The sequence below is a fragment of the Schistocerca serialis genome, chromosome 4 (assembly GCF_023864345.2).
Source record: "Schistocerca serialis cubense isolate TAMUIC-IGC-003099 chromosome 4, iqSchSeri2.2, whole genome shotgun sequence".
Taxonomy (NCBI): domain Eukaryota; kingdom Metazoa; phylum Arthropoda; class Insecta; order Orthoptera; family Acrididae; genus Schistocerca; species Schistocerca serialis.
Genome location: NC_064641.1, coordinates 220679697 through 220704317, shown reverse-complemented (window position 1 = coordinate 220704317; position 24621 = coordinate 220679697). Strand labels below are relative to the sequence as shown.

Here is a 24621-nt window from a genome sequence, read left to right as displayed (position 1 = left end):
ACTCTTTCATTTGATATTTTTCTGTTGCATTTCCATGATTTGCTGGCACCACTTGGTGAATTCCTCTGTCGTACATCTATTCTACGACTGCTTGCATCAAGTGTGAGATTTTGTTAGCTTCTGACATTCATATGCATGGTGTGATACAGGGCCAAAAACATTCTGCATGTATATCTACAGTGCTTTCCCATGACAATGGGCTCTGTTATTCAATTGTTTTTCCAATAAGCAGACTTGCTGCTGATTGTCACCAAACATTTCCTTCAGTTCAGCCTAGAATTTGCCCTGCTACTGAGCTTCTCTGCATTGTTCTCAAAACACTGCTGGGCTGTGCTGTGCGAGTAAAAGTACACATTTGCCAAACATTGTTTCATCCCACTTACTGTATTTGGTGACTCAGTCAAGTCCTTTCCACCATTTCACATGGTCCTGAGCAGTGTCTCCAGAAATTTCTGATGGATGCCTGATGTGCAATTGACTAACAGTTGTTTTGCAAGCCATCATCTCCACTGGAAAAAAATCCCTGTGTTCTTCATCAAAAGCAGAGGCGAAGATACAGTCTCAAAATTTTTATCAAAGAAGTGAAGATTTGTACACACTCTCCAGCATTGCTTCAAGAAAAATCATTACTGAAAGTTACTGCTTTCTGGGAAGTGCTCTCTAAATGCTAGATCACAGAGAAAGTGACAAAAAGGGTCCTGAATTTTTGTTTAATATTTCAGTGGAGAACATCACAATAGTGGAGCATCAATGACAACCTGCAAGTCACCATTCTGAAACCCTGCTTGACTTTCACTGTTTAAGAGCATAATAATCCTCACTTACACCAGCACAAATTTTCAAAAAGTAACTATAGTGAAATCAACTATATATCCACAACAGCTGTTATTTTGTTTTCACAATATAATAATCTTCACTTCCCACCACGATAACAGTCCCAAGCATATTTCACTTAAGCATGAATAAATCTATACAGAATTTTTAACTGTTCAACAAATTTATTATTATTATTCAACACACTTCCTGCTGAAACAACCAGAAAGGGAATAATGATTAATCATATCATAATATACACTTATAAATCATCAGATTACAGTACAAGAGACATGTCAAAAACTTATAATACATTTCACTTACAGACAACTGAAGCTACTAAGATGGCACAGAACTCTTAAGTTAATATCTTTTTTTAATTATATGTAAGGAGAAAGTTGCTACTCACCATATAGTGGAGATGCTGTGTCACATATAGGCACAACAACAAGGCTCTCACAGTTAAAGCTTTTGGCCATTGGCCTTCGTCAACAATAGACACACATCCGAGAGCGCACACTCACGCACCTGCACCACTGCAGTCTCAGGCAACTGAAACCAGGTTCCAGCTGTCAGACTGCAGTCCTGTGTGAGTTGTCTTTGCCCGAGTGTGTGTATGTGTGTGTATTGTTGACAAAGGCCAATGGCCAAAAGCTTTAATTGTGAGAGGCTTTTTATTGTGCCTACCTGTGACTCAGCATCTCTGTTACGTGGTGAGCAGCAACTGTCCTCCTCATAATATTGTTATTTTCCATCTGTATTTTCCATTCTTTGGTGTAAGGAGAAAGCACAGACATGAAAAAGCAATTTGTCTAATATTTTTAATGCCCTGCCATCTCAGTAAAATTAACTGTGACAAACAAAACTAAACACACATTTGCATCACACAGTGCAACATTTTCTTTCTTGCAGTTGGTTTTAACGGAAAACCTGTACAGTATTGTGAGTTGATTCTTTTTCAGTAGACCTAGCTAATGCCCATAATGTTTGTATCTTTCGGCCCATTTAAGATTTTCATTCCCATATATTGGGGATTCTGAGGATGTAATTTTAAATGATGGACATTAAGCTTAAAATTATCTTTATTCCCCATGTCATGCAAATGATAACAATCATTTTCTGTGAATAATTCTGGATTGCTATATACTAACATCATTTCATACATGTAGAGGGAGAGTACTATTAAATAGTATTTTAAATAAAAGCTGATATGAATCACTTTGTAGGAATAGTTGTCCAGAGTGTGGTAGGAACTATTTCCAATCATACGCTTCATTTATGAGAGCAACTACACATACATACATACATCTTTAACATTATTCTAGAACATGGCTTATCAACTGGCCGGTTTTGAGTGCGAGTACTCGCGTCTGCTCAGGCACGTGCTCGCGAGTAGGTGCAAGGTCGCGGAGTAGGGAGGGAGGGGAAACACGCGCGCACGTTTGGATAGGGCCGCAGCGTGCCTATTGAATTTGTGCTGACTGTGTAACATTTAAAGCACTACAATCAGCTCTAACAGTCACTTCGATGGTTGAGAATCATGTCAAGTCGCCGTTGTGTAACCCCAACCATGCTTTCACAGTTCATCCCCCATTGGGAGGAACTGTATCTGTTTACAGAAAAAGATGGTGTTGCAATATGTTTAGTATGTCACAAAACGCTGAATTCTTTTAGGAAATTTAATTTGCAGTGACATTATATGTCGTAGCACGCGAAAGACTACGGAAGTGGAAAATGTGATGGACCAGATCGTGCACAGGAAGTTATTAAACTTAAAAGGAAGCTATCCGAAGAAGATCTGGATGACGAAGAAAAATCAACTGAGGCAGCTCTCAGAGTGAGTTACAAAATTGCTTTGCTTTTAGCAAAATCCCTGCTCCACATCACTGATGGCGATTTAATAAAAGAATGTTTGGTAGTTGCCGTGGAACATTTGTGTCCATCTCAAGTTGAACTGTTTCGGATTGTGCCATTATCTAACATGACCATTATGCGTCGCATACAGGACATGGCAGACGACATCCAGAGCCAGCTTGCAAGTATCCTTAAAGATTTTATGGCGTATTCTCTATCTCTGGATGAAAGTGTTGATATCACAGGAACAGCGCAGCTTACCATATTTATTAGAGGTGTTAATAGAGATCTTCAGGTGAGGGAGGAGCTCCTCGATGTAGTAGCCATGAAGAACACTACAACCGGAGGTGATATTTTAAGTAGTGTTGAGGAAAGTGTTGAAAATATAGGATTGTCATGGAATTCTTTAGTTTCAGTGTCTACAGACGGCGCACCAGCGATGACAGGGAAAAAAAATCAGGTTTCGTCGCGCTGTTGAAGGAGAAAATGCAAAAACTGACCGTGCCAAATGAAACAAGTGGCGTTCACTGGCTGATCCACCAGGAAAACTTATGTGCAAAGAGTATCACTCTAAAAAATGTGATGAGTGATGTTTTTCGTACAACCAATTATATAAGGAAGCATGGGCTACAACACAGGCAATTTAAAAGCTTTCTTGAGTATGTAGAAAGCCAGTATGGTAGCCTGCCTTATTACAGCGAGGTCCGTCCGCTGGCTTAGTCGTGGCGAATTATTAAATCGATTTTTTTGCCTATTAGACGAGATAAATATGTTCATGGAAATAAATAATATGCGTGTTCCTAAATTGAAAGAGCCTTCATGGAAATGTGATCTCGCGTTCTTAGCAGATTTAATTAGCCATCTGAATCTTTTGAACATTTCACTACAAGGTAAAGATCTGCAAATTACTCATTTCATAGATCGAATACGAGCTTTTAAAATGAAATTGACACTTTGGGTGAGTCAGCTGGAAACAGGAAATCTAGCTAATTTTCCTACATTATCATCCATGCAAGATGTTCACAAACACTGAACGTTATTCACATGCCCTTAAGGAAGAATTTGATCAACACTTTCAAGATCTGACAGCATTAGACAGTGATTTTGATCTGTTCTCCTCTCCATATTCAGCGAATATTGAAGAGATTTGTCCTGAGCTGCAACTAGAAATTATTGACCTGCAGTGTGACAGAGAATACAGAGACAAATTTCAGAACAAGAAAAACATTTTGGAATTCTACAGAGGCTTCCCTCAGGATAGATTTCCTCGTTTGCACAAACTGGCGGCTACAATAATATCAATGATCGGTTCCACGTATGTTTGTGAACAACTGTTCTCTGCAATGAAATGTAACAAGACGCGCCTGAGAAACGCATTTTATGATCGAAATTTATACTGCACGCTGCGCTTACAATGCACAAGAATAATTACTCCGAACATAGACGCAATTGTAAAGGGCAAAAAGTACAAGATAACCGAGAACCCCACACTTCAGTGACACCTTTTATTGTGTAACAGTTCACAAATTAATACGAATGTAGAAGCATACACTAAGCTAATAAAATTATGTGGCACGTGTACATTCTCCTTCATTTGTTTCATTTGTCGCAGTAATAATTCGTGAGTGATATCCCTGCAGGTGGCAGTGGATTTACATTGACTGGCGGCAGCTGTTGTGTGCCCCACGTGACTCTCCCCACTCTCTGCTCTGGTCCGGTAGTGGGGGTAGCATGCTCGCGCTGCTCCGTGCTCGTGCCTTGCTGCTCACAGCTTGCTCCGCGAGCACGTATGTTGTGAAGCCCTGTTCTAGAACGTACTGTCTTTCACCGGGTCCAAAGTTTGTCCACTCCGTGCTGGGCAGAGACGTTCAGCTCTCATGTAGAGGTCAATATCCCCACAGAGCTTTCTGCTAGGAGTACAGAGCACTGTGGCAAGTGTGTGTCGGCATACACAGATGCACTTTATCATCTGTATTGTGGTGGGCACCTGAGTGAGGCATGACTGGACTGTTTCTCAGAGAAGTGATGCGCAGATGTGCGTGACAGAGTGCTGGGGCAGGCAAGCGTCTGAAGCACAAATGAGCCATTTCTCATGGTTCTGTATGGCTTTGTGATGTTGTACAAAGTGTGGGGTGTATCTGACATGGCTGTATTGCAACTCAGATGGTGCAATGGAAGGAGGCAGTCATGGTGGAAGCTCATCGAAGTCCTGTCTATCTCTGGGTGTATCCAAGGGTGGGGTAGATGTGAGTGATGAGTGTTGGTCATCATTCTCATTAATCAGTGTGTTGACAGCTGGTTGAGTGGAGGCAGATTTATCCTGGAGTACCCAAGTGGGTTTAAGTTGGGTGAGTGAGACGGTCATAGGTTTGCCATGCACTAGGGTGTTAAATTTCTTTGAACCACATTTAAGCACCCTGTTTGGGCCTGAATAAGAGGCTGCTGAACTGCTTGTACAAAATCATCTCACGTCATTACAAAGTTGCAGGAGACAAGATTCTTGCATATAAACACTTTTGGATTGAATGAGATGAGGGAGGCAGAATGTCAATGTTCCAGACATGCTGCTGAAAATGATGCGCTAGCATAGGTAAGTACATCTGACTTGTCATGTCCACAGGCTGTGTGAAGTGTGCACACAAGACCAGTAGCTCTCTGTTGAACAACTCTGCCTGCAATGCTTGTAGGTCATTCTTGTAAACTGACTGAATGCCGAGCAGGGCCCACAGGAGTGCCTTGGCCCAGGAACTGCTGCGACATATCAGGACCACTTACATGGTCCTGTGCCACCTCCCAACAAGGCCATTACTTTGTGGATTATATGTGATAGTACACATGTGAGTGACCCCCACAGAGGCAACACAGGGTGTTGAAGAGGTACAATTCTAGTTGACAGCCCTGAGCAGTAGGTACTAGTTTGGGTATGGCAAAGCACGCAATTCAAACCACAACGAGTGCATGATCAGCTGTGATGTCACAGATGATTACAGCTTCTACCCATCATGACATCCTGTCAGGCACTGATAGGTGGCAATAAAATCCTTCTGACTGTCAGGGGTCTGACGATGTTGATGTGGACATTCTGAAACGGAGTCTTAGGCATGGGGAAGCATCCAAGGTGAGGCTATGCTTGACAGCCTCTCTTACTACATTGGCATGCAAGCCGGCTTTGTGCCCAGTGATGACAGTCTTATTTGATACTGGCCCATATGAAGACCCAACATGGATGTGGTGCATGTCTATGAAGTGCTGTGCAATAAGGTCTAGATGTCTGTTGTCAGCATAGGCCGGTGTCCTGAGATGGTTTCTTGATGGCATCCACCAGCAGTTTGTGATCTGTGTACATGGTCACTTGGCAGACCTCTTCAAAGCATCTGACTGACATGTATACAGCAAGGAGTTCTCTAACAAAAGCTGACCACTTAGACTGTGAGGAAAATAGTTTCTTTGCAAAGAACCAAAGTGTTTGGGGCACTCCACCTACCACCTTCTGAAGCACTTGCTGAGTGCATCAGAAGAGGAGTCGTTAGTGGTGAGGTGTTCAGGTGAAGCCGTCCCAGTAGCATGGTCAGAGTGGAAAGTCCCTTTATGTGATTCGCAGCAGCATAAAGCATCAATGGCATTTGTACGATGTCAGGTGAGCACTGGAAAACTCTATAAAGTCCATGCCAATGATTGGTTTACAGACACCAGTTATGTAGAAAGTCAAGGTATGTTCATCAACACATGAACAGTGCATGTAGTAGTTCCGTAGACTGGTATCTGCATGTTGTTCACTCAGTGAAGCAAGAGTGATGATGTCAATTTGAAGTTTCCAATGCTGCCATTTGGGAATGAGGTGATGTCAGAACCCATACTGTTGTGTAATGAGGTGAGGAATAAAGAGGCTTCCTTGTGTGCCCATCACGGAGGTGACGTGGAGTTCGCACTATGTGCAAATGAGGTAAGCAACTTTGCTCACTGGAGCATGATGAAGCACCTTTTTCTGTCCATTGATGTTTGGGAACTTGCAAGGAGCAAGACATCTGCTAGAATCGTATCGAAATTTACTGTGGAACCAGCATATCAACTGCTGTGGTCTGGCTGTAACAGTACCTGTTTTATTGGTTAGTAGTGCAGGTTAGGTGGCATGTGATGGCACACAGTCAGCTGCTGAGACAAAGGGACATCACCGTTGTGTTACATCAAGCTGGTTCACCTGGGAATGGGTGGCATGCGAGATGTCCTTGGCGCATAATATGCAGGGTGGCATCCATCTGTCTGTCTAATAGATGTTAGTGGCCTATCACTGAGGGCACTTGATCTGCCAACACGAGTCTTTTCCTAGATGTTCAGATTCATATGCAATCATCACCCTGTGCAACACTGTTGGTAACTTGATGATCTACAGCAGCCATAAGATCATATCTGGCATGAGAGTATGATCAACAGTTGTGCGGAGGTGATGCCAAAGTTGTGAAGGCACGTTGTCATGGAGATACTGTTGATAGACAATCTCTTGTAGCTGTTATTTCAGGGTTCGAGAAAGTTTCCACAGGAGAACTGTCTTCGCTATGCTGCACTTGTTTGTAGGTGGCAGCAACAGGATAAGCTCACTGATTAGTTCTGCCTGTCCCCGCAGATGGCACCATAGGTTAGTTTATTTAGAATCATCAACTAAAATTCCCTTTGCTTCAAAAACGCTGTTCACTGTCACAAACCACAAAGACAAGTGATTGGGATCAAATTGTCTTAGCTCGAGGTGCAGGGTGAACCTCAGAGGTGGTGATGACAGGTAATTGCAGCATTGCACAATAGAGGAGGCAATATTGCTACCAATTATTCATGATACACAACAGGTTGTGACACCGCAGTAAGCAGGTGCTTGTATGCCCTATGTGGTGTATGAGCTGTGGAAGTAGCATTACAATTATGTTGCAAATGTTGTTGGTTAAAAGAACCATCTGCGGTAGCATTGCCCTCAAAGACCAAGAGTAGATTCATTGTTGGCTTCCACTGTAGGGCATAGTTAGGCTGGTTTTATCTGTAGGTAAAAGGTGTGAATTGTCAGTGCACTTGGTTTTCACTGTTGGAATTGCACAGTAATGACACTGCACATCCTGCACTGTAATCATTTTGGTACTGTAATCCAGGTACAACATGATGGGCAGCACATTGAGTAATGGCCACATTTTCATGACGTAATGCACTGGACCAGAGTACACATAGTAGCAAATTTATTGCATGTTTCATGACAGACACAGCATCACCACTAAAGGAAGCATTGTCCACGGTACAGTAGGAACTACTGCTAGTCACACACAGTGTGATAAATGTAGTGTAACTTCATTCAAGAGAGTGCAACTATACATCTGTCAGCACAAAAATTAGTATAAGAACATGCTGTCTTTCCTTTCACTCTGTCGGAAGATTGTCCACTCTGTGCTGATCAGAGATGTTCAAATCTCGCTTGGAGATTGATACTTCAAAAATTCTGATGTGAAGCACACATTTCTATTATGTGTTTCTGGAGTTTCAGTATTCATGATATGTTTCTAGTACTTCTCCAGGAAACAATGCCATATCTGATTATGGATTTAAAATAACTGTGGTATGCAATTTTCTGTGTGTCCACATCAGAGGCACTGGATAATACTTGCACTGCAAATGCAAAGCCGCATAATTTACCCGATTCATGTCTATATTTAGTCACAGAAATCCGAACATTTCCTCTCCTATGTCCTTTTTACAATTTACTTTTCCTGAAATTCTGAATGTTGGGTTCTGAATTGTACTGTGTGTGTTTTTATAGAGTTAAAGTGTTTAGATGCAACCTTGTTTCTAACCTAGCAAGTGTATTAATGTTGCAGTCATTGATTTTTTCCCCGACTCTCGATTTTCAATTAGTACAGACACGTCATCTGCTAACAAAACTGATGGGGTATTGACACTGATGGGCAAATCATTAACAAGAACAGGAAAGGAACTGGACTGAGAACAGAGCTTTGAGAAACACCTTCTGTCACTGATCTGAGTTCTGAATGATAATTTGTTGCATTCGAGGATGCCATTCCTCTTTGCATTCTGTTACATAGGTATGATGTAAACCGCTGTAGCACACTGCCCTCTGTCTCATACTTACCTAGTTTGTGAATTAGCAAGGTGTGGTTGATGAGAGTTTCAAAGGTGGCATTAAGCAACAACTAACAAGTGTGGGGAGGAGGGTGATCAATAGAAGTGGAATGGGTAGCTTTGAGAGGAGATATAGTGAAGGCAACATAAAAATATCATTATGTTCATGTAGTGTACCTGAACAGAGATGCCAGTTAATGTGTAACATGCCTTGATAACAGGGGACAACCCAATATAAACGAGTCTCTCAATAGTTTGTATAAATGTGCACTTGTTTTTGCAAATTAATATTTATCCCAATATTACATTAGAGAAAAAGGCATACACCCTAAAATTTTGTTGTCTTACCATTTGGAATTTTTGGCATCGGTGAAGCCCCGTAGTCACTTGCGTCGTCCGTGAAGTACTCCTCACTCAGCTGTGCTATGCTAGATAGAACAATAAACAACAGCATTGACTATGTGTAAACTATACTCATACATGGAAAATACAATGTTTATTAAAACTGCAATGCCAAGAACACCACAAATAACTGTACTGAACTTCAGAGCATATATTAGTTACATGACAGTACACTAACCAATAGATTTACAAAACCGGAAATGATCTGTTACTGAGAATTCACTATTGTGTGAAGTTCTTGTGCCCTGGAATTAGAACCTCTAAAGGCCCTGTGGCATGGAACTGAAGGGGGACACTTTATGATTCTCAGGAATCTCCTTCCACAAGGTTTTTACATGACACAACCATCTATCAACAGTTTCCAAATGCCTATATCCCAGACGTGTGCTCTGGGCAACATGTCAGGCCAATGTGCAGGACAAGAAAATAGCCACATCTTGTGCTTGTCTACTGGGCTGCTCAACATTACAGGCTACCAGATTGGGGCCACTTTTATACTGCTCATTTCATATTCTGCAATCACAACAAGACAATTGAAACACATATCATATGAAAGCAACCCACTGTGTCACTCAGTATGTCAGCAAGGTGTTAACATATTCCTGGAGAATTGGGCTAACGCTGTGGATAAAGCTGCATGTTCTGTTACAAATGTGCAGCTGACATGGCAGTAATCCCATGCTGTGGTTGCAATGTGTGGGTAAGTACACACTCTTAACTGAATATGCTAGTAACACACATGCATCAATACAGTGAATTGTATGATGTAGTGTCACAATATGACAGGCTCACTTGCCACTGAACGTCAGCCCACTCCATTTGAACTCATGCCCATGTTGAAGCCATTCACTCTGACAACAATGAAAATACTGGAAGTAGGGCAGATGGACAGCTCCTCACAAAGTTAGCTTAGATAACACTGACCACACTGAGCTAAGGATGGAGTGGACACGCCACCTCTGCAATTTCAAACACTTCTTAACAGTACACTGTTTTACAAATTGAGGTTTCTCAAGCCAATCTCTCTGTATGTTGCAATTTTCACAAATGTTAATGTATTTAAACTATCTCATGTATACATTTGCTTGTCAAGTCATTAGGCATCTGTACAATGTTTATCAGTAAGGCCAAAGGCAGCTGGCAACTTCATTTGGCAGGAAGGAAAAGATAGTGAATGACAGCTCAGTAATGAGCTGTACAGGTAGTTACTTTGTCCAAGATTACTAGCAAAAATATAATATGCCATATGCTATCTCAGTTATTCCACTGGTAGTAACAGTAACTTATTTGCAAATGCAGCTGTTCTGTGACACCAACAATTCAGAATATGACCAAAGTGCATTGCTAACTATCAGGGTATCACATAGAAACTGCAGTTGACATCATGTTGAATTTGTGTTTATTATACACAAGAATTAACAGTCATCACTTATATTTTGTTCATGAAGAAGGAAACAGATTTTATCTTTCCATCAACACCAGGAATGTGAGGAGAAGATGACAGCCAATTGTCCTTCCCATACTGGCCCAGTCTAAGTTAGATCAAAAACCTCCAGATTGATGTTCGTGTCAATTTCTCAAAGAAGTTCAATGACTTTGCAGTACAAAAGCAACATTTTAAATAGTTCCTAACAGGGTGAAGTGGGGTAAGTGTAGCCACATTTTGGCATAGTTCAACTTTGACACCAAATTGCCAACTTGTTATTGAAGATATGATTTTGAAATTTTTCATGCTTAAAGTTTAACTTATTGACTTTTAAACAATCTACATTTTGTTTTTGAAAAAAGAAATTATATGGTCAATTAATTGTTTTCAAAATTTTGTGTTGTGAGGTTACACTTGCCCCATGGTTCGGGGCAAGTGTAACCCCGCATTGTTGTACCCATACAGAGCATTGTAAAAGAGACTTGGGGTAAGTGACCTGATTACCCAATTTTTACTGAACTTGAGGATTTTTAAATTATTAAAATATCTTAACTTTTACTCAGGATATGAACTTTTTTGCACACGCCTCTTTGTATATTATGAAATACACAGAAAATGTTAGCTAAACTAAAAAATAAGTGTTAGTCTAAACCATAAAACACTGAAACAGAATGCTTCATAGATGATTTATTTTTGTTTTAGGCCAGTAATTTACTAGTTTAAATTCTACAAAGGTAATATTTTTTCTTTAGTAGGCAATTTAACAAAAATAATAAAATATCTAGTATCAATAGAAAAGAAAAATTCACTTTATAAGTTCACTTTCTATTATTTTTCATGGTAATTGAACTCAAGTTGTTGGCAATTTGTGTTTAACACTAAAGTGCCCTAATTCAACTTATTATATTAACACTTAGGCCCTAACTGTTATTTAGTCACTGAATCTTGTATGAATAAAATGTAACACTAAATATCAGGTCTCCCCTGCGACTCAAAGTAGGCTCAGGCAGCACTGGAATGACGTCAGAGGATGGAACTTCCGTCTCATCTCTTCTATCAGGCCAGTAGAATGTGGTGCCATGCTTTGTCTTATTTTTGCATCTGAGGAAAATCACTTCTGGATCTCCTAAATCACTAATTTTGGTAACATGGCCAATAAAATGAACCTTCTTACATTTTGTTGCAAAAGCTACCAGAACATAGTTTCCAACTGTAATTTTATCTTTGGCTTAAAAAAAGTTTGCCTCCTTTTCTTCTTCACAGTTTATCATTTCTTTCCTGAGATCGTCCAGTGTTATTATGGTCCCATTTTCTTCATCACCACAATCAGGACTGCATACGACCGAGGCACACAGGGCCAATACCCGGCATCATGGTGTGGGGAGCGATCTCCTACACTGGCCGTACACCACTGGTGATCGTCGAGGAGACACTGAATAGTGCACGGTACATCCAAACCGTCATCGAACCCATTGTTCTACCATTCCTAGACCGGCAAGGGAACTTGCTGTTCCAACAGGACAATGCACGTCCGCATGTATCCCGTGCCACCCAACGTGCTCTAGAAGGTGTAAGTCAACTACCCTGGCCAGCAAGATCTCCGGATCTGTCCCCCATTGAGCATGTTTAGGACTGGATGAAGCGTCGTCTCACGCGGTCTGCACATCCAGCACGAACGCTGGTCCAACTGAGGCGCCAGGTGGAAATGGCATGGCAAGCCGTTCCACAGGACTACATCCAGCATCTCTACGATCGTCTCTATGGGAGAATAGCAGCCTGCATTGCTCCGAAAGGTGGATATACACTGTGCTAGTGCCGACATTGTGCATGCTCTGTTGCCTGTGTCTATGTGCCTGTGGTTCTGTCAGTGTGATCATGTGATGTATCTGACCCCGGGAATGTGTCAATAAAGTTTCCCCTTCCTGGGACAGTGAATTCACGGTGTTCTTATTTCAATCTCCAGGAGTGTATATATGAATTTACTGCCTTAAGGTATTCTTACACGGATCCTCTATTAAGTATGTTACAAGAAGGTTTTATGTGAGTTTCCACTGTAGGGAAGCATGTACAGTATAACCCCGTTTTATGTTCCCGAAATTAACGTTTTCCCAATGTTTACAACATTTTTTACCTCTACTGTCAAATTTTCTTTGTCTATAATGTTAATCTGCACCTGATTTTGTGTCGCCACATTGATAACTTTCTCGTGATTTCTGCATTACGAAACAATGTTCATGGAGTAAAAATTACAGAAAATGATGCTGGCATGATACTGGCCATCAAGTAGTGCTCACAAACATTATGTGGTTAAGTTTCTTGACACCACGGCACACAGGATTTGAACTGGTAAAAGTTGGAACATTTGGTACCGTATCTCCCTCCGCTGCGAAGCTCTACTCGGCTTCACTGAAGGGAGTATGTATGTTCGTTCAAATAAAGACATCAGGTTCGTTTAAGCAGCTGGTAGACTGCTACTTTCAAGTGCTAAGAACACGCTATAGTGCGCATGCACAGCTACGATGATGTAGAAATCTGTGTCTGGTCTTTCCACTGCCTAAACACTTCTAGCCCCCCTTTCTGGTTAGATTCCTGCGCATAGTGGTGGATAGGCAGAGCAACTAACAATGAAGTGTAAACTTGAAATAGCCGAATGTGCAACATGCAATAGCTCCAACATGACTGAAAAACACGCCACAAACAAAATACACGTCACGTGAAGTGTACCCCCACTAACTCCAGATGGCTGGGATTTTAACTGCTCCATGTGAATACATATACCAGACAGTTGTACACACCAAAAATAACATTGGTAATTATTGCACAAACAGCTCTGTCCATGACCATGGAACAAGAGCTAGACTCAACTTACATTTACCAAGAAAAAATAAACATAAAACTCAAAACAACATTTTCTACCAAGGAATAAACCTTGGCAATAAATTACCGAAACAGACATAAAAAAAATTGCAAAAATACACTTATTTAAAATGGCAGCTAAAAAGTACCTGTTAGGCAATACATTTTACATATTGAAGGATTACTTAGTTGAAACAGAGTAGGGGTTGGGTAAAAAAAAAAAAAGTTATTTATTTGTATAACATTCCATGTAACACCTTCACAACATGTTCTTTTTCCCTTCTTTTTTCTTTTATAGAAAAACTTACCCCCAAACTATGCATAGCACAATACTAACACCCCTTCCTCTTTCTGAGCTCAATGTCTCACTTATTATAGAGGGATGCTGACTCAGTTTTTCAGGATAGCTAATTGGAAGTTGTCATACAGAAAATGACTAACATTTTGCGGCCCTGTCAGCAACTATATAAATATTATTAATAATTTTAATTTTAATAATCAATGGCCTCAGTTGCACCGTTTACCTAGAATTTACCTAGGTTTCAGTCGGGATAACCCAACCTTATTCAGAATAACAGTATCCACCGTTTGTCCATAGTGGACACCATCAAGCTAAAACTACAAATCCATAAATCGTCAGACTATAAAACTTATCTGGAACTGGCTCAGCCCCACTTCGCGACTGCAATGTGGCAGCCATAAGTGCTGTACTTGAACTCATGGCTGTCACATAGCGGTCGCTAAGTGTGGCCGAAGCAATTCTAGATAAGTTTTATAGTCTGACGATAATTTATGGATTTGTAGTTTTAGCTTGACGATGTCCACTATGGACAAACGGTAGTTACTGTTATTCTGAATAAGGTTGGGTTATCCCGACTGAAACCTAGGTAAATGGTGAAACTGAGGCTGTTGATTATTAAAATTAGTACACCAGAGTGTGAGTGTGAGTGTGAGTGTGTGTGCGTGCGTGCGTGTGTGTAGTCACTTTCGACTTTCACGGCGACCCATAATGATGCCATTCATTGGCTTGGCGTTTCAGTTTTGGCTCGTACGATGTGGCCCATGTCTCATCCAGTGTTACGATGTGGCATAAGAAAGCCTCTCCTTTGCACTCATAGTGCGTCTGAGCAGCATCATAAAGCATCCATTACTGCATTTCCGTCGAGTCATGCAGAACCCACCATGATGCAATTTTTCGCATGCGCAGGCGTTTCTTCAGGATATGAAGCAGTTCGCATGCGCTAATCCAGTTTCATGGGTGAGCTCACGAATCGTATGGCACGATCACAGTCCACTAACAAGGCAACAGCATGCACTACTACTTCAGAGATGCTAACCTACCCGACACATGACAGCCACAGTTTTCTGATCTTCGTTGAAGGCTTTTACCCAACATGCCACTGTTCTGTATTTGCAATGCCGATTTCCTGCACACCTCTGTAAGACCTTGATGACACTGTCGTGCTGCATGACCTCTGGCACATTCATTCTTGATCCAACCCTGTTGTTCCTGTTTTGAAAACATAGTGACACCATTACGTTAGACCACTTGCTCACCAGTGACTGTGTTTCCCTTGATTATGTGCTGCCGGTGACGTGGGACAGGCTTGTCCTATCAGCGACAATAGTAGATTCCATTGTACAGTGTCTCCACAGCAGTGTTGCCACTAAGTTCCAATCCTCGTACACCAAACGGGCACACTCCAAGTAACCATAAGTGCGAAGAGGCACCTCGTATACGTGATTTCAGCTCTGTGCGCATGTTCATCAAACAGTCTGGCAGCTGCTTAAAGGAACCTATCATGACCAATCACAACAATTTCCACGCTGTATCTACTACGCATATGCAGTTTTGCGATTTTTGTGTTCGTCGTGACAATTTTATCAAACTATATATTTAGCACGTTTCGACGTTGGGCCACTTGTAGCGCTAGTTGACAACTCACTCACTTAGCGTTGCTCAAATGTTTTTCGCGTAAAGTACGTATTTTTTAATGTGTAACAAAGTGTGTCTCGAGAATTTATTCTTGCTTCAAGTGTAGTATTTACATGTGTATTTTTTTGTGACGTTACACAGACAGACAATATGAGTGACAGTTTGCGTGTGTGTGGTTTTGTACGTAACTGAGGAGGCATAGTACCTGGTAATCTCAAGAAGATGAGTGCAGTGCAAGAGATGCAGAACAAGGCAAATGCAAACACCACCCAAAATACTTATGGACATATTTTCAATTGACAACGAGAAAAAATTCTCAGAACGTGTTACGCTAAGCAAGGAAAAATACTTAACTGGTGCGGTGTTTCATTATTTAAATAATGAATGACAGTTGCAGGCTTTCCAGAAATAATGATTGTGATGTGTGAAGTTGAGTCAAACGTATCTACTTCGCAGACAGTTATCAATTCCTGTTACACCAGCAGCTTTTCTTAGACAATAAATAAGTCCCAGACAAGTATTTTAATGCTTATTATCTACATATATAAAGTGCGAAAATGCAAGAGGGCGTCACATACATAACTTTTACAGTTTAAAACATTATTTCCCACATTTCACATTTTCCTGTATTTTACACCATTTATTTGAAGTCCCTTGAAAAGCGTAAAAGTGGGTTTTCACTGTGATTACACAAATAGTTAAACTCTATCCGCATATAGCCTACTACACCATAACGAATCAACATGTCACACTGGTAACTTATAAAACATTACAATTTATACTTCTGTACAGACCCACTTTAGAACTCCAGGTTCACATTCTTCAAATTTCTGCTCTATAAAAAGTTTTACCTTTTAGCCATTTTATCACTACACTTAAATAAATTCAGGGTCACTGAATGCGCATTTTTAACTAGTATGTCAAAATATGAGACCAAGATATTTATAGCTGTTATGGACCTATGCTATCCTGGAATATGCCTTGTCAATTGCATGTTTATTTCTTGTGTTATGGTGGTGTATTGATATTCTAAAGTTAAAGTTATTCAGGTTTTTTTGTGTACACAAGGTAACTACACTTCCAATGAAAAATGCTTTGTGACATGTTACAGTGGGTCAAGTGGTAGGGGGCAGATGCCATGCAATCTTAGTTCTTTCTCGAGCACCACACGCATGCTGTGTTTCCTGTTTTGTAGGTACATGGAGCACTTTGTGAAGCATTGCTTGCTACACGCTCAATACACTGCCCTCCACCCCCTCACGCCATTGCAGTTTGTCAACCACACAAAGTAATTGTAATTGGAGTGTATAAAATTGGGACTGTCACAATATTCAATTCTTTGAATTAGTGTCTAAATGAGTCTTACAGTGTGAGTCCTGCAACATACATTACAGGCTTTTTTGCCATTTAAATACAATATTAGATGTAGATGAGTTTCTTATAGCAAAATTACATATGTCAGATGGGAATTTAAGAAAGCCAAGTATGCATATTGTAGGAGAGTGAATACAATGTTTTCTGTTTTGCTAGTATTTATGCAGGCAACGTTTGTTAACGTGAAAAATGCACAGTTGCAGCGTGGTTCAGAATCCACATTAAACTGCTTGCTGGTCCCCCTATAACTGGATGGGTAAATTGGTTCAAAGGTGATTTATTTTTTATTTATTTATTTATCTCTTGTTCCAGTGATCCATGTTGTGACAGTATCACAGGATATGGAACGTGTCAATTTTACAAGCTTTTGGCCAGAATTTATGGTAATACATAAAACAAAACAAAAACAGTAAACAGTAACTTAGGTCCCACTACAAAAAAAATACATTTTAGATATAGATAGAGATCACAAAACAAAAAACAGTAAACAGTAGAGGAAGGTAATGGCATACCAGCTCCAACAGGACAATGCCTGGTAAAGCACTGTTGTGTTCAAAACAGTCTTCAGATTGATGACTGTTTTACTTTCTTGTATGTACCAGTAATGCATTAGCCTCAACCCAGGGGGTACATCTATCGATTACTACTGTTACATTCCATTACAACTCATGCAGATTGTTATTCTGAGCAGTTAATGTGGTGACCTCTGCAACGGTACAGTAGAGTCTCACGCGGAAATATCGAATATACACTCCTGGAAATTGAAATAAGAACACCGTGAATTCATTGTCCCAGGAAGGGGAAACTTTATTGACACATTCCTGGGGTCAGATACATCACATGATCACACTGACAGAACCACAGGCACATAGACACAGGCAACAGAGCATGCACAATGTCGGCACTAGTACAGTGTATATCCACCTTTCGCAGCAATGCAGGCTGCTATTCTCCCATGGAGACGATCGTAGAGGTGCTGGATGTAGTCCTGTGGAACGGCTTGCCATGCCATTTCCACCTGGCGCCTCAGTTGGACCAGCTTTCGTGCTGGACGTGCAGACCGCGTGAGACAACGCTTCATCCAGTCCCAAACATGCTCAATGGGGGACAGATCCGGAGATCTTGCTGGCCAGCGTAGTTGACTTACACCTTCTAGAGCATGTTGGGTGGCATGGGATACATGCGGACGTGCATTGTCCTGTTGGAACAGCAAGTTCCCTTGCCGGTCTAGGAATGGTAGAACGATGGGTTCGATGAGGGTTTGGATGTACCGTGCACTATTCAGTGTCCCCTCGACGATCACCAGTGGTGTACGGCCAGCGTAGGAGATCGCTCCCCACACCATGATGCCGGGTGTTGGCCCTGTGTGCCTCGGTCGTATGCAGTCCTGATTGTGGCGCTCACCTACACGGCGCCAAACACGCATACGACCATCATTGGCACCAAGGCAGAAGCGACTCTCATCGCTGAAGACGACACGTCTCCATTCGTCCCTCCATTCACGCCTGTCGCGACACCACTGGAGGCGGGCTGCACGATGTTGGGGCGTGAGCGGAAGACGGCCTAACAGTGTGCGGGACCGTAGCCCAGCTTCATGGAGACGGTTGCGAATGGTCCTCGCCGATACCCCAGGAGCAACAGTGTCCCTAATTTGCTGGGAAGTGGCGGTGCGGTCCCCTACGGCACTGCGTAGGATCCTACGGTCTTGGCGTGCATCCGTGCGTCGCTGCGGTCCGGTCCCAGGTCGACGGGCACGTGCACCTTCCGCCGACCACTGGCGACAACATCGATGTACTGTGGAGACCTCACGCCCCACGTGTTGAGCAATTCGGCGGTACGTCCACCCGGCCTCCCGCATGCCCACTATACGCCCTCGCTCAAAGTCCGTCAACTGCACATACGGTTCATGTCCACGCTGTCGCGGCATGCTACCAGTGTTAAAGACTGCGATGAAGCTCCGTATGCCACGGCAAACTGGCTGACACTGACGGCGGCGGTGCACAAATGCTGCGCAGCTAGCGCCATTCGACGGCCAACACCGCGGTTCCTGGTGTGTCCGCTGTGCCGTGCGTGTGATCATTGCTTGTACAGCCCTCTCGCAGTGTCCGGAGCAAGTATGGTGGGTCTGACACACCGGTGTCAATGTGTTCTTTTTTCCATTTCCAGGAGTGTAGATCGTATATAATTAACAGTAAGGATACAAGAACAAGGCCCTGCGGCACTCCTTATGTGTAAGGTAAAGAGCCAGATTTTTGCTATCTCCATGCACTGGTTCCTATTGCTTAGATATGACTGCAGTAGAATGAGGGCGTTCTCCATGGAGGTAAGAATACCTCCATGGCATTCTCCCTTGCTTCATAGTGCTGTAGCTTTCATAGCGATCCCCCTACCCACCAAAACGAATCCACAATAGTGAACAAGAATTCTCTCTCAAGTAAACGTTGGGCGAATAGCGAGTGGTGTTCTGTCGTACGTTGGTCGCATCCCCTGGTGTTCGCTTGTGATTCGCTGGTTGTCTGTTTTGAAACGAACCATCAGATGTTGACGCCCCAAGCGACCGCTTGTGTTGCTTGGGCCATGAATCGGTCCACCTGATGTCGAGATTTGAAGAGCTGATGATGATAAATCAGACTCATCTTTACCACTAATTTCGTTGCAAGACGAAGATGTAATAACATTGAAATTTGTTATGGCAACAGTTAATATAGAAATAACTACTGGTATTCTCGTCAATTTTTTTCGAAACTTAAGTTTATTTAACCCCCGCTTTGCGTCTGATATGTCTGCAGTTACAAAGAGGGTAATTAATTTAAAATCGCTGTATTTCTCTTTACGAAGATGTACGAAAATTGTTATATAACATCCTTGAGCTACTACAATGTATGACAATCAGCCCGCAGAGACTCACGAAAGTCGTGGGCGAACATCTGTTGTTGCACACATGGAGGTAAGACTTATTCTTACCTCCATGGTTGCACAACATATGCTTTCAGTCACAAAATCTTTGAACATTTGCTGAAACTACTGGAACGTGCACTTCCATATTTTTCTTTAGCTTCAAACGCGAATCTAAATAACCGACACACCAATACCGATATTTCACAAATGGACAATACATTCGATACAAATTTTCATTTTTTGTTTGTTTCAATACCAGTAATAGTAAAAATTCACAACACCAAGTGATGTGACAAGGACAATAAGCAGCTGAAACAAATTTATTTTCAACATGTACAACATTTGTGAATGTAAATACAGCTTTTACTGTAATTATATTGTTAGCTTGTTGATATTTTTAACACTGACCAGGTATTACAAATGCGCTAAAGAAAGTAATAGCAGAAAATGACGAGCATCTCTCAAAATTTCTAATTCACGTATGTGGCGAAAATGTTTTGCCCCTACTGACATGGAATCTCTGGACACCCCAGTAAGCAATTCTTATATTCCCAGATCCTGGTTGGAAGGCAGTAGTAGTCACCCAATCATAGTTTGTATTATTATTAACACTGGCTCGCACGATGAAATGGCTCTGAGCACTATGGGACTTAACATCTGTGGTCATCAGTCCCCTAGAACTTAGAACTACTTAAACCTAACTAACCTAAGGACATCACACACATCCATGCCCGAGGCAGGATTCGAACCTGCGACCTGCTCGCACGATGAATGACGGAAACTGTGTAAGGATAATTGATCATTTTATATCACATGATTTGCTATGAAATGTACAGTTCGGCTTTAGAAGTCGTTTAACAACTGAAAATGCTATATTATCTTTTCTCTGTGAGGTCCTGGGTGGGTTAAACAAAAGGTTCCGAACGCTAGGCATATTTTTTGATTTAACTATGGCGTTTGATTGTGTTGATCACAACATATTGCTCGAGAAATTGGACCATTATGGAATATGGGGAGTGGCTCACAGTTGGTTCAACTCTTACTTTAACAATAGACAGCAAAATGTCATTATCCACCATAGAGGTATACCTCCATGTTATCCACAATGTTGAGAATGGTACGGTCAAGCGGAATGGGGGGGGGGGGGGGCAGGGATCAATACTGGGGCCACTACTGCCCCTTGTTTATATAAATGAAATGCCTTCTAGTATGACGGGTAAATCTAAAATACTTGTTTGCTGACGACACTAGCTTGGTGGTAAAGGATGTTGTGTGCAGCACTGGCTCGGCTTCAAATATTGCAGTACATGACGCAAGTTCATGGCTTGTAGAAAATAAACTAATGCTAACTCACAGTAAAGCTCAGTTTTTACAGCTTCTTACACAGAATTCAACAAAACCTGACGTTTTAATTTCACAGAATGAGCATATGATTAGTCAAACTGATCACTTCAAATTTCTAGGTGTTCAGATAGATCGTAAACTGTCGTGGAAAGCCCACATTCAGGATCTTGTTCAGAGACTTAATGCTGCCACTGTTACTATTCGAACGGTATCTGAACGTTCGACAGGAAAGTTAGTCTACTTTGCTTATTTTCATTTGCTTATGTCGTATAGTATTATATTTTGGGGTAACTCTTCCCATTCTAAATGGACATTTTTGGCTCAGAAACGGGCGGTTCGGGCAATTATATATATACTGTCGTTCCTTGTTAACAATAGCTTATTCCCAAGAATAACACTCAGTTAATACTCAGCAGAAATGCAACCTGCATTTGGATCGGATTCGGACTTCCTTAACTCCTGGGCAGAAAGGTGTGGGAGTATACTGCTGCAGCCATTGTCAATAAGCTACGGTAACACAACAATACAAAAATCTAGCAGTAACCCACGTGCTTTCAAAACCGAAACTGAAGAGTTTCCTCATGGTTCACTCCTTCTAAAGTTGACAAGTTCCTTGAAAACTTAAAACTGATTCTTATGTTAAACTGTTGACTGTGTTTACTTAAACTTACGGCCTGACTTTGCGGGTTCATAAACATTTTATTTTTATCTGTTATTACTTTTATGTTGTAATTTCATGTATTGACACGTTCCATGACCTTGGAGATTTGCTCCTCAATTAGGTCCTACGGAACTTGACGTGTAAGTAAATAAAGTGGAGGAGCGGTGTGTAGACCATTAGCGTCACACACGCTTACAACAGTACAGCAAATCTGCTGTTGCAGAACACTGCTTTGGAACGGTCATCCTATGGAATATAACAAAGGTTTTGGCGTGCACTTCCAAGTATTGGGACAGTGTTATCAATGAATTAGTTGAGATTAAATTACCAAGTTATCTTGCAAACAGAGAGGGAGCTTGTTGCTTAAATTGTGCCTGATATCCTGCTCTCTCTCTCTGGACAAACAACAGAGGGATAGAATTAATGCTACTTGCTCGTCCTATAGTACTTTAGATTCATTATCGATGACTTACGACATAGAGCATCTTTGGTTGTTTGGTGGCGGTGGCTGTTAACGGTGGAGGGAGGCAGGAAGGGAGGGGGAGAGATGGAGAGAGAGTGTGTCGTCTTGTGGTTCTTGGTCGGCGTACCCCACCTACTGAGGGTAAGAACATAATGCATCTACGACCTCACATACATTAAAAATTAGTAAACTCGAGTTACTTTCACTGTCATTTGTTTTTGAAATTGGACCTATCTTCCTTCTTTTGTACTTCTGAATAGCAAGCTACTATTCCCTCCAGCGCAGGCGGATGTTCATCTGACAAGAGCACGATACTTGTTATCTACATCCAGACTGGTGAATACGTTGCGCATCCTGTGCACATCGACAAGTTCAGCCTAGTTGCACATGAAGCAAGTGCGTGGCTGGCCTTCGTTTACACCGACAGACCTGTCTTCAAAACGTTCAAACGTGTGTGAAGTCTGATGGGACTTAACTGCTAAGGTCATCGGTCCCTAAGCTTACACACTACTTAACCTAAATTTTCCTAAAGACACACACACACACACACACACACACACACACACACACACACACACACACACCCACGCCCATGCCCGAGGGAGGACTCGAACCTCCGCCGGGTTACATACAAGGAAATGTGTGTAGATATCTGCATTTTGATAATTCTGACACCGTTCTTCTTTTACTGTACATTTCCTTGCTGTTCATCCATCACTCGATGTATCAGTAAAGTGTAGAATGCATTTCACTAATAATTTCACCGATTTCAAATGGTAATTCAAACCTTTTATGTGTCTTACGCCCATTCCTACGTTTTTAACTGTGGCGCAGCTGACGGCTATCATTGAGTGTCAGCAATTTTCTATAATTTTATTGCAATATTTTTGACTATTCGATCTTACAAATACACAATTCTAGAACAAGTCCAACTGACTTCGTTAACATCCTTACGTGCAAGTATGACTTTGTTGAACAGCCATGCAAAATTTAGTAGGCCAAAGCCCTAATAAAAGTTTTTAATGAAGGAGACTTTGGCTGCCCTGAGTCTCCCAATCGAGTTGCGCCAATGCAGTGACTCACATTGTCTTGACAACATTCAGACAATACAGCTGAACAGCAAACCTTTTCCAGCAACCGACAACAGCTCTCCAGCAGCTCCTCTGCAGTGCACTAACCGACGTCAGCGTGTAAACTTTTAGATGGCAGACCTCTCCCTAGTCCTGAATCGGTAGAGGTCTGTAAACGTCGGGAGGTTTCGGTAGGCACACAGTTTAGACTGCTGCCAACATTACGTAGCTGACTGTGTTGTACAAGGTAGCCATTGTCGTCTGCTCCGTCATTGTTTTGCGGCTTTTTGTTGTGCAGTTGTGCTAAACATTATCAAAATGAGTGAAGAGGCAGTTGCTGAACAACCCGTACCGGTAGGCCTACGGTTAGAAGGAAACCAGTATTACGTAGCGATGCTCGCAAAATTATATTGCGTGTGATTGAATGCTACGAAAGGGAAAGTGAGCAGAAAAAATTGCTTCACCCCATTTACAAATCTACAGTGACAGCTGCTACCTACACAGGACAAAGCCTGCGTAGCATTGGAAGATTCAAACAGTTTTCCAATAATCGTCCTGGCGTATCACCACAAACGCCTGGCAACAAAAGGTGAGGTTCCATTTCAGATATTTTGTTCGCGATCACTTTGAAGGAGCCCCCAATTTCGTCCGAATTACCTTATATTTCATCTCCTTGCTACCATATTGGTTTGTATGGAAACACCACTGGTTACTGTATTATTTCGAAACACATTCATATTACTGTACATTGCAATCGGATGAATGGTTTTTGTGCGCATAGTAGACATTTCAGTTTCGTTTAGGAACAACTTTTAAAGCGAGTTTTACTTCCAAGCCTTTCGTCTACTTTCGTGTAAGCATGGCGCGCAATTTGTAGTGCCAGCACTGCAACTGCTAGGTGCAACTGCTAGGCGCCCCCCCCCCCCCCACCCTCACCTTAACGGCTCCTCTCCACTCGCCAGCCAATGCTTGCTTCCTCCTCTCCCCGCACTCCCCTCGCAACTCTGCCGTCTTACAGTGAACACACTAGAGATGGGCAAACTGAAACACGTAACTGTTTGCGAAACAAATGAAACAGTACAATGTAATGTTTCGATGCGCTGTTTCGAAACAGTTTGTGTTTTGTAATCTAATAAACGTACACAGTTTATCATCTTGACTGTCTACTGTATAAGTATGACCACATGAACACAAATGAGGTGCGAGAGCGCTAATCATATCGCAGAAAGTGTGAAATTATCACTTAGGTGTCTTGGCAGTTTCGTATTTCCTGCAGCAAATGCGTTGCTTTCGTGGCGTGTGACTCATACTTTTCAATCGGCTGAGGACAGCCATAGCTGAAGACAGAAGAGCCATAACGAACGGGACTGGAGGTGGGAGCAAACTGCAGAAACAACGGATATACTACTGGGA

At 41.8% G+C, this 24621-nt stretch overlaps 1 protein-coding gene across 6 annotated transcripts in view; it reads right to left on the bottom strand.

Annotated features, from left to right (window-relative positions):
• The window catches only part of LOC126474018 (putative mediator of RNA polymerase II transcription subunit 12), a 951360-nt gene that overhangs the window by 133186 nt on the left and 793553 nt on the right, over positions 1-24621 (bottom strand). For all 6 annotated transcript variants that reach the window (XM_050101418.1, XM_050101421.1, XM_050101420.1 and 3 more), the window contains one exon: positions 9127-9206. In XM_050101418.1, coding sequence (XP_049957375.1) covers positions 9127-9206 — 80 coding nt within the window. The remainder of the gene's footprint in view (positions 1-9126; positions 9207-24621) is intronic.